General features: G+C 38.7%; 1 protein-coding gene across 1 annotated transcript; it reads right to left on the reverse strand.

Moving 5' to 3' along the window:
- Window positions 1-6189: 6189 nt before the first annotated feature.
- LOC118740767 (carboxylesterase 1E) lies at window positions 6190-8998 on the reverse strand. Its single transcript, XM_036472432.1, has 3 exons — window positions 7885-8998; window positions 7152-7613; window positions 6190-7074 (listed from the first exon to the last, which is right to left on the reverse strand). The coding sequence occupies exons 1-3, from the start codon at window positions 8764-8766 to the stop codon at window positions 6280-6282; spliced, it is 2139 nt and encodes a 712-aa protein (XP_036328325.1). The 5' UTR covers window positions 8767-8998; the 3' UTR covers window positions 6190-6279.
- Between the last annotated feature and the right edge of the window lie 3657 nt (window positions 8999-12655).

Genomic DNA, 12655 nt, shown 5'->3' on the forward strand with positions numbered 1-12655 from the left:
CGACCATGAAAATCACATAAAAGCTTATATCGTTTTGGTAAATTAATTTTTTATCGCTTAATATTGCGTCAAATGCATACATATGTATGTAGATATATATATAGTTGCCGAAATTGTACTTCTAGTGGCGGTTTTGTGTTCACAATCAATGCCACCCTAATTTTTCAGACGGCACTCAGTGTTTCGACTGAATATAAGGAAGTGGGTGGAAACGGAATATATAACTCTGATTTTAAATACGAATTCAAAATTATCTTAAACTAGTGAGCCCGCATGGCGTTAATACGCCCAAAATTGAATTCCAAAAACTTAAAAACTAGTCCAAATGTTAGCCAGAATTATAGGCGTTCCAAGTGCCATATTTTATCTAAATCCGTGCAACCGTTTTTTGAGTGAAGAGAGGTCACGCATAGTGTCCATTTTTGATTTGATCAAAATTCTAATCACCCTGTAATTTCACAAACCTAATTACCTTCACAAATATGCGTTCTCGTTTAGTATGTATACTTAGCTAAATCGATATGACTTTTCGAAAAGGTGGCAAGTTTAATCAAAGCTATTTCTAAAGCTTTCCTAAATCTCTTTTTGACACTCATATTTTAATATTTCAAAAAACGTGTGTAAAAATTAACTATAAAAGTTAACTATGTATTTTCAAACTAAAATCTTAAATAACTTTTTGATACCTATCTTTTAAAAATTCATCCAAGTTATCTAATAATTTGAAAGTCATTTATTAAACACCTGGCAACCCTATTCAAATATTAAAATTTTCAAACTAAAGGTTTCTTACCCGTCCTTTTGCTTGACACCCGAAATTTAATTTTTCATATAACCTGTGTTAAAGTTAATTATACTCAACTTCTCAAATAGGTGGCAACCCGCTCTGAAAGTAGTTTAAAGAGAAAAGCCTTCATAAATATCATTTATTGTGAATTTAATTTTTTAAACATGTTGCCACACCCCCTAAATATAGTTCAGAAATAAAGCGTTTTCAAACCCATTTCAATTGATACCAATATTCAAATAATAAATCTAACTTATTAAATAATTTGAATTAAATTTTTTAACGGATGGTAACCCTGTTTAAATAACTCAAAAATATTTTTAGTGTTCAAACTAAAGGTTTATTAACACTCTTTCGTTTGATGTATTTTAATACTTCATTGTGTATAAGTTAACTAAATTCGACTTTTAAAACAGGTGGCCACCCCCTTCAAAATATTTCCAAATTAAAACCTCCTCATTTTTGAAAATCGAACGAACGGTGCAGATCTGATGATCTGGACAAAAAATCCCTTCGCGTATTATATAGATATGTAGATGCCATTTAATTTTTGGTCCTAAGTGTTATGGATTTTTCACGTGAAAGTATTTATCATTATTTTGTGTTCTTCTCTTTTTTTCATTAAAAATATAAATACATTCAGTGTTGTGACCACTAAACTAAATGAAAGGTATACAAGAAATTTTTGATTAAGAAACACTTTTCAATAGCATTATCACCAATGTAAAAAGTAAAGGGTAAACATTTTAAATTAAACTAAATATTAAGAGATTGTTATCAAACGAAAGATGTTTGAAAAAGCTTTAATCCAATTAAAATAGAATTTACAAACATACTTTTCAAAAAGATTGCCAATTATTATCATTTTTTATTCCGCGTTTTTGAGTAACAGAGTTGAAATACAAACTTTGAAATGTTTACGAAACGAAAAATATTGAAAAAAGCTGTGCCTAGAAAAGGAAGAACTAACAAAAACCTAAAAAATATTAAAATATCAGATCATTTGTTTTTAATACGGTCGAATGAATTATATTTTAACATAAATAATTTCGTTCGGCGTCGCCTTACCCTAAAGCCGATGTTGATTGCACCTACGTACTAAACACCACTCCCCACATACAACCACTTTCTTGCTGTACTGCCAAAAAAAAAATATTTCCTCACAGAACTAGTTACTCCATTAGGCCATTGGACTGCAAAATAAATTCAAACTCGAGGAAGGAATCAAGAAGTGAAGTTCAATTCAGTGAATTATTTAATTAACTACAACCACTTGGTCAATCATACACAATCGTTTATTATTTCCTTTCAGCATAGACATTATCACTAACGAGCGCCATTTATAGTTTCCTGAAAATTGAAACAACAAAAAAACAAAACGGAATTCAATGAAACTCAGAAATTCAACACGCACATTCTATATTTCATAATTTTACCCACGTCAGTAAAGGCGCCCGATATTTACAGGGCGTATAGGTGAGGTTTACTGAAAAAAAAACAGCACTACAAGCTACAACAAACAGTGGCGGAAAATATAATACTTGGTATTTTTCCATACAAATTTATTTCATTAATAGTTCATGCATGGCGTATGAGCAACATTCTTTGCTAGTAATACACCCCGTGTCATAATTATAAGCGCACCACGTATTGACCAGTTTTAACCACTTATTTTTTTAGTTATTTAACTTAAGTTATTTTTTATAAAAATATAGTTTATTGTTTTGGAAATACCGAATAAATCCAAGCTTTATATTGCCCATAGATATTAAAAAAATCAACAAACTTTCTTTTGAGTTTTTATTAGAGTTATTAGAAAGATTTTGGGTGTGTAGAAATCTAATTAAAATGCTTGAAATTTATACGAAAGTTTTTGAATTTATTTATTTTTAATATTTCACAAAGTTTTAAACTTGGATTTTCGGTCTTTGTTAAAGAATAAATTTTATTTTTGTAAAAGCGTTATTAAAATTAAATAACAGAGGATAAATATTAAAAACTTATAAACATGTGGCGCGTTTATAAGTGTGACACGGGGTGTATTTCATAAAAAATAAATTATTACGATTATTTGATGATTTACAACTGTATTTATAAACAAATTCGTTGCCAGCTTGATGTTTTTGCAAACGAACAGGCTTTAACACAAATCAAAAGAATTTACAAAAAATCGCTTGTTTTTAAATTTTTTTCTCTTAAAGTTGGCATTTTTTTTTCATTCACAAAGCAAACTTAACATGAAAATAACTGACGAAAGAGACTTGAGAAAAACGGTATACAGGGCCGTAATCTACGAGCCAAAATTAAGTTTAAGTGTTTAGGTGTGTCATTTCAAAAGTTGAAATTTTCCTTACATTGACATTAGGGGTGTGCATCTAAACGCGTAAATGCCTCTTAATAGTGATGCACAGAACAAAGGAACCGGAACCGGGGTTTGGTTCTTACAACAAGGTAATGGATTTCCTGTTAGGACGATATTTTCTTATTTTCTTCAAATGAAACAAATTTGAACCAATATTAAAGATAAAGTTATAAACAACATTTTGTAACACCCTGTATAAGCACCAACTATCAAATTTAATTAACAATTTAGTACATCAAAGCCAAAGCAGTACGGTCATGTAGAGTTCAGCCGCGTCAAATGAAGGCGCGAAAAATAATCAGGCAGTGAATTTGCTTTTTGTGATTTTTTTAACACAACCTCGTAGTAGCTCTAAATAATCCAACTTGTTTATGTGAATATCTATAGCTTGTAACTGTTTGTGTACACCCCTTTAAAGGACTTCCTATTTACTTGATTTAATGAATACTCTAATGTGTATGAATTTAGCACCCTTGTAGCCAATTAGCGACACGCAACCAACAACCGGCCAGCGCTACCAACTGACCGCTATTGATTTTCAAATTGTCAGTCAGACACCTTTGTAAACTGCTAGCTGATGGGGGCACAAGTCGCATACATGCAGTCGCTTTTGATTGCTTTTGTCCGCTAGCCAACCTGCTTGCCTGCCTGGCTGGTTACCTGATTGACTGACACTCATTGTTTTGAGAGTTTAGCTGGATTGGTTAATTCGGGTCAATGGTCTCACCACTCCAAGCACTTTGGTAATCAAAAGCGTTGATTTGGGGTTGAATTATTCAATTAAGCTTGTTAACAGCACTTTGTATATGTATGGTTGGTTATGAGCGCTTTTTTTGGTTATTATTATGAGTAATGATGTATTATTAACAGCATTGTTAATAGAAACCAAATTATTAGATGTCAACGTGTGACTGTAATATTGAGGTGGGAATGAACTATTTATTAGTGGAAAATAACTTTTAGCCATTTTAAATGCATTTTAAAAGTAGTGGCTAAGTACTAAATAGGTCTAAAGAACCTGCCAAAATGAGTATTTATATCACTCCTTGAACGCAATAGATAAATTTCATTAAGAATTTTTGAAGAACTGTGATGGAGATGTCCAAAAAAAACCAAAGCCACTCAATAAAGTGGATTTTTGAAGGAAAATTGGTATAGCTGCTCATCACGTAAGAGAAGGGTCAATGAGAGGAAACGTTATGACCACTCGTTTCCCTGCTTTTATCCAAGGTATGTACACATACATATGTATGGATAGAAAATATGGCTTGATAGAACGTCTGATGTGGGTTTTCAAAATTACCCTCTTTGCTTTCAATAGAAACGCTGAGAGGCCTTTACTGTTCCACCTCTGCAGAGCTCTGCTTAGCTTTGGATTAGCAAATTTTTTAATAAAGATTCTCCTTTGCCCTGGAAGCCATAGATATTATGGTAATTTCCCCCGCCAGAGACGGCACCTTGTCGTCGGTGCGTTCTGACGCTGAGGCGGCTCTGTTCATCGAACACGCCAGGGACGATGATGATCCATCCACCAGTGATGGGGGTCTTCCACTAAAATACCCTCCCTAAATCTGACAGATACGGTACCGCCTCCAGCGGAAGCAGCAACCAAGGTAAAGAAAGGCACTAATCCAATTAACGAAGTCTCGCGGCTCCGAGAGAAGGCAACGCTCCAGCAGCAGGACTCGATTGATCAGTTGGCCTCGTTCGGCTAGCAGACACTACTCAAGGTCCCCGAACAGACATCGCCCTGTGTCCTAGAGCAGGCGTCGTAGGTCGCTGAGTCACTCAGGATCGTCGGCTTCGCGCGAAGCAGAGCGGCAGACAATACGCAGGAAGCACAGTAGGGCGAAGACTACCTCACTGCTTTCATGCGGTCGTACAAGCTCATTGTATGACCAGCTGGATTGACTGGTTCGGAAGCAAAGCGGTATCTATGCTACATTGAGCATTCACGTTGTCACATTCACACACATTGAGATGTCAGATGTAGCTCGACCTCTCGCCGCAGAAAGGGTTAAGAGAGATGCGGAGGACAGAGCCAGGAAAGAAAGAACCACACCCGCCGAAGAGCGGACTGTCCTTGACTTCGTGGAATATTTGGGATTAACTGATGTATTATCACGAGCGGAGGGCACAATATACATACTAGGCCGCGATGCATATTTCTTTAAAACAGCTACCTATATCTATTGGGCAATTTCAAATTGGGCAAAAATTAAGGGCAACATTAACCTAGAGGCCTTCACACATTTCAACCTAACCCAGGGGGATAAGAGCGCCTGAAATGCCAGTTGGTTATTTTAGAAAATGTTTTTCTCCATCATCTCGAGTGCATGTTGCTTTACGTCCCATACCGCCTCCTTAATTGAAAAGTTGCAGTCTGAAAAACGGCGAAAAAATTGCCTAAAATTATTTACATTCCGTCTTTGGTACCCTCTACTTACTTAGTTTCTCCCCGAATGCAGTAACTAGGAGTTAATAATTTTTTGTCCAATATCCTAAAGCCTCAAAAAACTTTCTACGCTGGTACTTATCAGATAAATTTTCGAAGAAATTTTCTACCAATGTGCAGAACGTGTAGAGTCTCCGCTGGATATGATCTCATTGCACCCATTGCGCCAACAGCAGCTGACCTCTGCTAGAGCTCCAAAAGAAAGTTTGGATCGTAATTTGGCCGTGTGTTTCCAGTGTCCAATACTTGGCTTTGATCTACATATATTGTCTAGAATTCTTTTGTACAGAAGCCTTCCAAGGCCGTCCTGGCTGGCGCCTCAATGTTTAGTCATCTAAGGGGATTTATAGTCCAGTTCTGTATCCTTGAATTACTTATAGTGGAACAAGCTCCCAAGGGCTAGTCTCAGTCTACTTCCTGTTTAGATAGGCATGCTTAGAGTACGATAAATTGGAAGTCCCGCGTCTGATATGTAGATCTATCGATATATTTACCATAATATTAATCGATGTAATTATCTATGCTGATCGACCGAAAGATATTAGATCAAGTCCCGTATCGGCTATTTTCTCATAAAGCAAATACAACTGTTTTCCAATAACTGTTTATTTCTTCACATACTTGCGGAGTTTTATGAAGATATAGAAAAGTAAAATTACAAAACCATGAATATTTTCATCCCAGCAATCCACCGGCGCCAAGTAAACCTCCGGTTTCCCTACTAGTAAAACGACCGTCCTGTCCACGACCAGCCCCGGGTCTTACACCGCGATTTGCACCTCCACCCAGCACGCCACCCAAAGTATTTCCAACTCCACTGACAGCACCACCGCCAATATTTCTTTCACCACTTCCACCACCACCACCACCACCGCCACCTAGCACGCCGCCGACACCACCCAAAGTGTTACCAAGCGTACCACCAACTACATCCGTCAGCGGTGAAAGCAAGCCACCCAAACTCTTGCATGTGGTTGAAGTCAAAGGAGTGAGTGCGGCACCCAGCACTGAGAGCTCACAAAATCGAAAGTCACTGCCGGCACTTAACTCTGTATCCACCTTTATGAATGGCACACCTTTGCCGGTTACGCTTTGGAAAAGTGAATCTTCTGTAGACGCTTTTCCCTCTTCGCCACTAAACGATTTGGCGAATTTCACCAGCATGCCAATCAAATTCTGACGTACTTTTAAGTCCTCGGCGTCGCTAAGCTGCGCTTCTGGTATGGGATTACCGAACAAGTCATTCGCGTCGAACATGTAGCCGAGTTCATCGCCATGCGCTACTACCTCCGTGTTATTATTAGCAGCTGTCTCGGCGACTATCGGCAGGCCACGCAAGAAATTTATGCCCTTCGAGCGTGTGCCGTTATACTCGAAACTATACATAAATGAGGGCGCAAGCTGTGACCAGACTTGTGTGCTCAAAACGGCGGGTAAATTAAAGAGTATATCGGTGGTGGATTCAATGACCTGAATAGGAAAGTTTTGGGTTAGCAAAAAAAAAAACGAAAGTCGAGACTAGGAGTAAAGTAAATTGTATGTAATACCTTCGACAGCACTTGATCCAAATTTAGCGTTTCAGGCACCTTTAGCAAATCATTCAATGTGGGCGTCAATGCCGATGTGAGTCCAGGTAGTACGGGTTTTGCGATTTCACCTGTAAGGCTATCGATGCGCAGAAATCCGGTCAGATCCTTCAATGCATCGGTGAGTGAATTGAGGAACTGTTGCGCAGAGCCAAAAATCTTATTCAGCGTATCGAGGCTGACAGCATTCGCGGTTTCGTGTTTAGTGACACCTGTCAGCAGTGGTATGGGTGTGAAGTTGCCATTGCGCAGCTGTTGCTCTGGTTCGCCAACGATCAAGCTAGGCAACGCACGTCCATCATTCTCGCCCTCAATGTGCGGTGTGAAGCCTACGTTGCCGGAGAGGCCTTTGACCAAGGCGCGTCCGGCAAGGCGCTCCGTTTGGACTTTTGAGTCATTTTGAATGATCTCTTCGGCGGATTTCTGGCAAATCAGGAGAGATTGTCGGAAAAAAATTAAAAGGTGTTAAATCAAATCAAATCAAATCAAGCAAAAAAATGAAATTAAACGAAATCAGTTTGATATTTTTTTGTTTTGTTTAACATATTTTATGTTTCTTATTGAATAATATTAAAAACCTTGTACACTCCTTTGCTGTTGAATAATTTCAGTTTCACTTTCATTCCTCCGCTTATCTTCTTCCCTTTCAGTCACACATACAGGCAAACGCATAAACAAACAAAGTTACACTCACCTCCCGCAAGCACTGCACAATCGCCAGCTCATTTGTTGTGGGACAGCCATTGATGGTCGCCACCTCTTCCACACTCTGCACCGGTTCCTTATCGGTGGCGTACTGAGAAAGCGCCGTGCCCGACATTGCCACCACACCCGACACGTCACCAGCTGTGCGCGCCGAACGCGACATTGACAAGTACATTGCGCTCGCTGCACCCGAGCCATGGCCAATGGCCTTCACCTGCTTTGGATCGCCGCCAAAGTGATGAATGTAATCGTTAACCCAACGCAGCGCCGCGGCCATGTCGAAGATTGCCAAATTACCATCGAACTCTTTGGTGCCATCGCCCATGATGCCCAAAGAACCGAGTCGATATTGTGGCGCTACAACTATTACACCCTGTTGCGCTATGGGCGTGGCATCGTATTGCGCTGCTGAACCATAACGGAAACCGCCCGGATGTATCCACACGTAAACCGGTAAGCCGGTGTTTTCGTCCGGCATGCGCGGCGTGTAAACGTTCAGCAGCAGACAATTCTCCTCGCCCACCAGACGGCGTGGATCATACGGATCGGGTTGTATGCAGGGCGGTCCATGACTGGTGGCATTGATGTCGCCAGCCATGCGTTTGTAGACCGGACGCGCGTAACGCAAGAGGCCAATTGGTGGTTCAGCGTAATACATGCCGAGGAATGAGTAAATGCCGGTGCGCTCATTGCGGAAACCTTCGACGCGCGCATCGCGATTGAAGGTGCGCGTAAATACTACCGGATCATCGGGCGGCGGCGCCTTCGATTGACGGCCACCCACAATGCGCTTTACACGTGTATGGTTAGGCGACGACGCATCACAACGCAGCAACGCACATGCGAAAATGGCAAATATAAAAAGCTGCATAACTACTTTGTGGCTAATAAAATTCGATTTAATCGCTTTCGCTAGCAAACAAAAAAAACTAAACAAAATGATTAGCACGCGAACTCGTTTTCACGCCCGCTCAACAGTAGCGCACTGGTCAAGTGTTTACGATGAATGTCAAGTTTGGACTGTTGACGATGCGCGCGAATGAATAAGCGTTTCGCTTCAGCGCATAGCGTGTGAGCTATCGGCATCAGCTGCGCGCGCGTCTTCGCTATGTGGGGAATTCAAAACGAATAATGCGAACGCGGTGGCAGAGCAAAGCGGTAATTGCCTGAACTGAATGCTGATTAGTTAAAAAAAAATACATATAATATATGTACTTTTTTATGCTTTTGTATTTTGCTCTGCCTTTTCGTTGATATAATTAGCTGGCGGTGGTTGGTAATATTATACATTTACTTATCTCAGAGCTGCCTTAATAAAAAGCACTGCGATATCGAAAAGCCATTCGCATAGTACCTACGGCATAACACATATGTACATATATGGTACTGTTCATGACTAAAAATACAATTATTTGAAAATTACTTGTGCATGCAACATTAGCGATATAATTTATATATAAGCAGGAATTTTAAATTAAAATAACCTGAAGTAACTTTTACGAGAATAATACAATGCAGATTCGTGAGTTATTCCAGTTTTAGTTGCAGTTTTGGATATCAACATTTTTTCCCCCAAAGAAGAACTCAAATAAGTACATATAAGAAGTTTCTGCGCAGGGACCATAAAGATACAAAACGGTACCAGCAAGACTAGCACAAGAGTTATGGAAGTCATATGCTGCACACACAAATATTGCGTTTTATTCCTCAGCTTACAAAGAGCTCCAAGTATGATGTACCAACGGATCCAAGATGCACAACGGAATCACTGGCGCAGGCGTACTTAGACCAAGACTTCAAAAAAGTCTGTCAATGGTCTCATGGCCAATCAAAGTCCAAGGTGAAAATCTTCGCAATCGTGGTCTGTTTTCAAAAATATCCTTGTAAAGGGAAAAATGGGACCAGATTAAATATTATGTTGAATAGTCAGGTAGCATTAAAGGCAGTCGACTTATTTAGAATGGCATCAAAGCTTACTTAAAACGCTTTTGTACGGCCCAGGAGCCCACAATTGACGGATACTGTGGTAGATGCATTGGACATGAAGGATTTCAAGGCAACGATAGAGCTGACCGTCTCCGAAAATGTAGAGCCCAAATGCGATTGTATGGTCTAGAGCCTTTTTGCAGCACATCTAAAGGATACAATAATGCGGGACTACTTAGAAACTGGGAAGAATCTCAAATTGCTGCCCACTGGCGGAAGTCAAAAGGAATGAGAGAATCAAAGAAATTCGCAACAACTTCCAAGAGGAGCTCCGAAAGACTACTTGAACTTAACCGGCAGGCTCTTAGAAGCATTGCAGGCTACTTGACAGGCCACTGCAAGTTAAGGCACTCTCAATTGCCCTGACTTTCTTAAATAGCCTAAGGTTTGGAGTGCCTACAATTTGTGTTTAACACAATAGATCTTTATCAATAGTCCTCCCCTTCCTTGCCTGCTGGATCGTGTTGAGTTCGTGCCCACAAATATTCTATCTGTCCGTCTAGCGAAAGAGCATCTGCCTCCTAGTGCTAGGGACATCTGATCCGAAATCGATTGCAGGTTTTCTCCTCCATTAGCACTTAACTCAGCCATGACTTCCCTTCATTACTAATTGTACTCTACTATGATCGATCGTGGGTGCGGTACATACACTTCCCCGTGGTATTAAGCGCGGAGCAGTCTAAGCCATCAGGTACGTCGGCTGAAGATATCTAGAATGCCGTCACCGGTGTCTTTCTAAATGCCCTTGTCACACTTATCACAGAAAATCCATGTAATAACACTCTCCACATTTGCTTAAAAGATTTTCTTCTTCATATCTGTCTACCATTGCCAGACAAGTGCTAGTGAAAAGGGAAGGCAACCACCAAGATAGTTTGTTGTAGAGTAATCATATATTCCCTAGAAAAAAAATACCAGGAATGTCTTTTCTGCGACTGTGCTAGGTCCTACTTTAGTTACCTGAAGACATACTTTCATATATATCTCCCATAGTGTTTGGCTCAAAAATTTCCCACTTACTCTGAAGGAAGTGTCATCTGCGAAATCGTCTTAATATGCGATACATTTTTACGAAAGATCTTTATGATAGAGAGTATGGATCGATCTATCGAACGCTACCCGATCCAATCGACGAGAGACGAGTCGAAAGAGCAGTGGGGTTTTCAATTGTTCAGTGACTGGAACACCAGGTTTTTCCCCGGGCCCGGAGTTTTTAAGGCCCCGGATTTTTCGGAAATTAAGTTCGAAGATAAAATTACTTTGGTAAATTGTTGGGGGAAGTGGTTGACCCATTCCTATACTTAGTACCAAACTTTGAGTGCTTTGAGCAACCTCTAAATATTTTGTGATTTCAAAATAAAAAATAGATGGATGTTTTTTTTCGATATAGAACAATCCTAGGGGGTGAGAGCATTAAAATTCCGACTTTACTTTTTTTTTGCACCACGCTAATGTATATGTTACATACATACATTAGAGCTGAGCAGCTCATAACTTTTTGCTCTTTTTCAAATGTGTGTGGCTTCAAAGATGTTTAACCAAAAACGGTAAACAAAATTTGTTTTTAGAAATAAAAAAAAGATTTATTGAAAGAACTTTCGAATCGCCTTTTCGAAGTCATCATAAGGCTTATACTAGATGCTTTCTTTTAATACTTTGATCAAGAAAAGCCAAGCAAAAATTAAAGCACAATTTTTCCAATAAGTAAGTGGCATACTTTTTCAAATGCATTCATAAAATAACGGAAAAATTTTTTGATTTATTAAGATGTCTTGGAAATTTTTGCGTATTTCCAAATTGATAGCATTTGTGAATGCATTCGTATGTATGTAAAAGTATTCATATTTATGTGCCTATGCACATTACTCTCGTACCTACTCATATCTAATAACCAATGCGAGGGTCTTTTTTTTACAAAATTTCATATGTTTATGCATGATGAAGATGAGGATGATGATGATGAATGATGCACGTCATGCCAATCACAGTGACAACAAAACAAAAAATGTCGCTTTTCAATTGATGAGAAAATTAAAACTAATGATAAATAAATGCAATGAAAATAATCGCTATGCCATTTGTATGCCAGCTGAATCATTCGTCACGTACTAATTTCAATGATGTTAACGGCAGGGTTTTTCTGGTTTTTTGTACATAACAAAGAAATGTTGGATATTAATTATAATTTTGTAAGTAGTTGCATAAAAAAGTGTGAATAGAATAATAGAGCGCGCTAGCGTGTCTTATAAATGCTGTGGGCAGACAAATGGAGCGCAGCTACAGTTTCCAGTAGTTGGGCGGCCCATATCGCACGTTTAACAATATAGGGAAGTGATTCAAAATTTACGTTTTTGGAGATTTCATCATACAATTAAATATAATATATATATTATTATATATGTCCTTCTATCTGATTATTTGTATACCAACTATATGAATTGATCAAATTATAATTGCATTTCTGCACAAAATTACAATTTTGAAATAATAGTACTGAATTTTTTCAAAATAAACATCGAAAACACCAATTTCATTTGGACTTAAAGATTTAAATTGTTCTACGAAAAAATGCTCGCTAACGGTACCCGGAGACAAGTGTTATATTTAAAATCGTGTTGCACAAAACTGGCATGTAATAGAATAGAATTTATGGCCAAAAAGTGAACATTTAGCCCACTGTAAATCCTTTTAGGATTTAACTGCCAGGCATAGATACCAACCTGTGAGTAGTATTTCGTTGAGGCCCTAAAATAGAATTTTAATTTTTTTTTTTA

The sequence above is a fragment of the Rhagoletis pomonella genome, unplaced genomic scaffold (assembly GCF_013731165.1).
Source record: "Rhagoletis pomonella isolate Grant_MI unplaced genomic scaffold, Rhpom_1.0 Rhpom_scaffold_00006, whole genome shotgun sequence".
Classification (NCBI taxonomy): Eukaryota; Metazoa; Arthropoda; class Insecta; order Diptera; family Tephritidae; genus Rhagoletis; species Rhagoletis pomonella.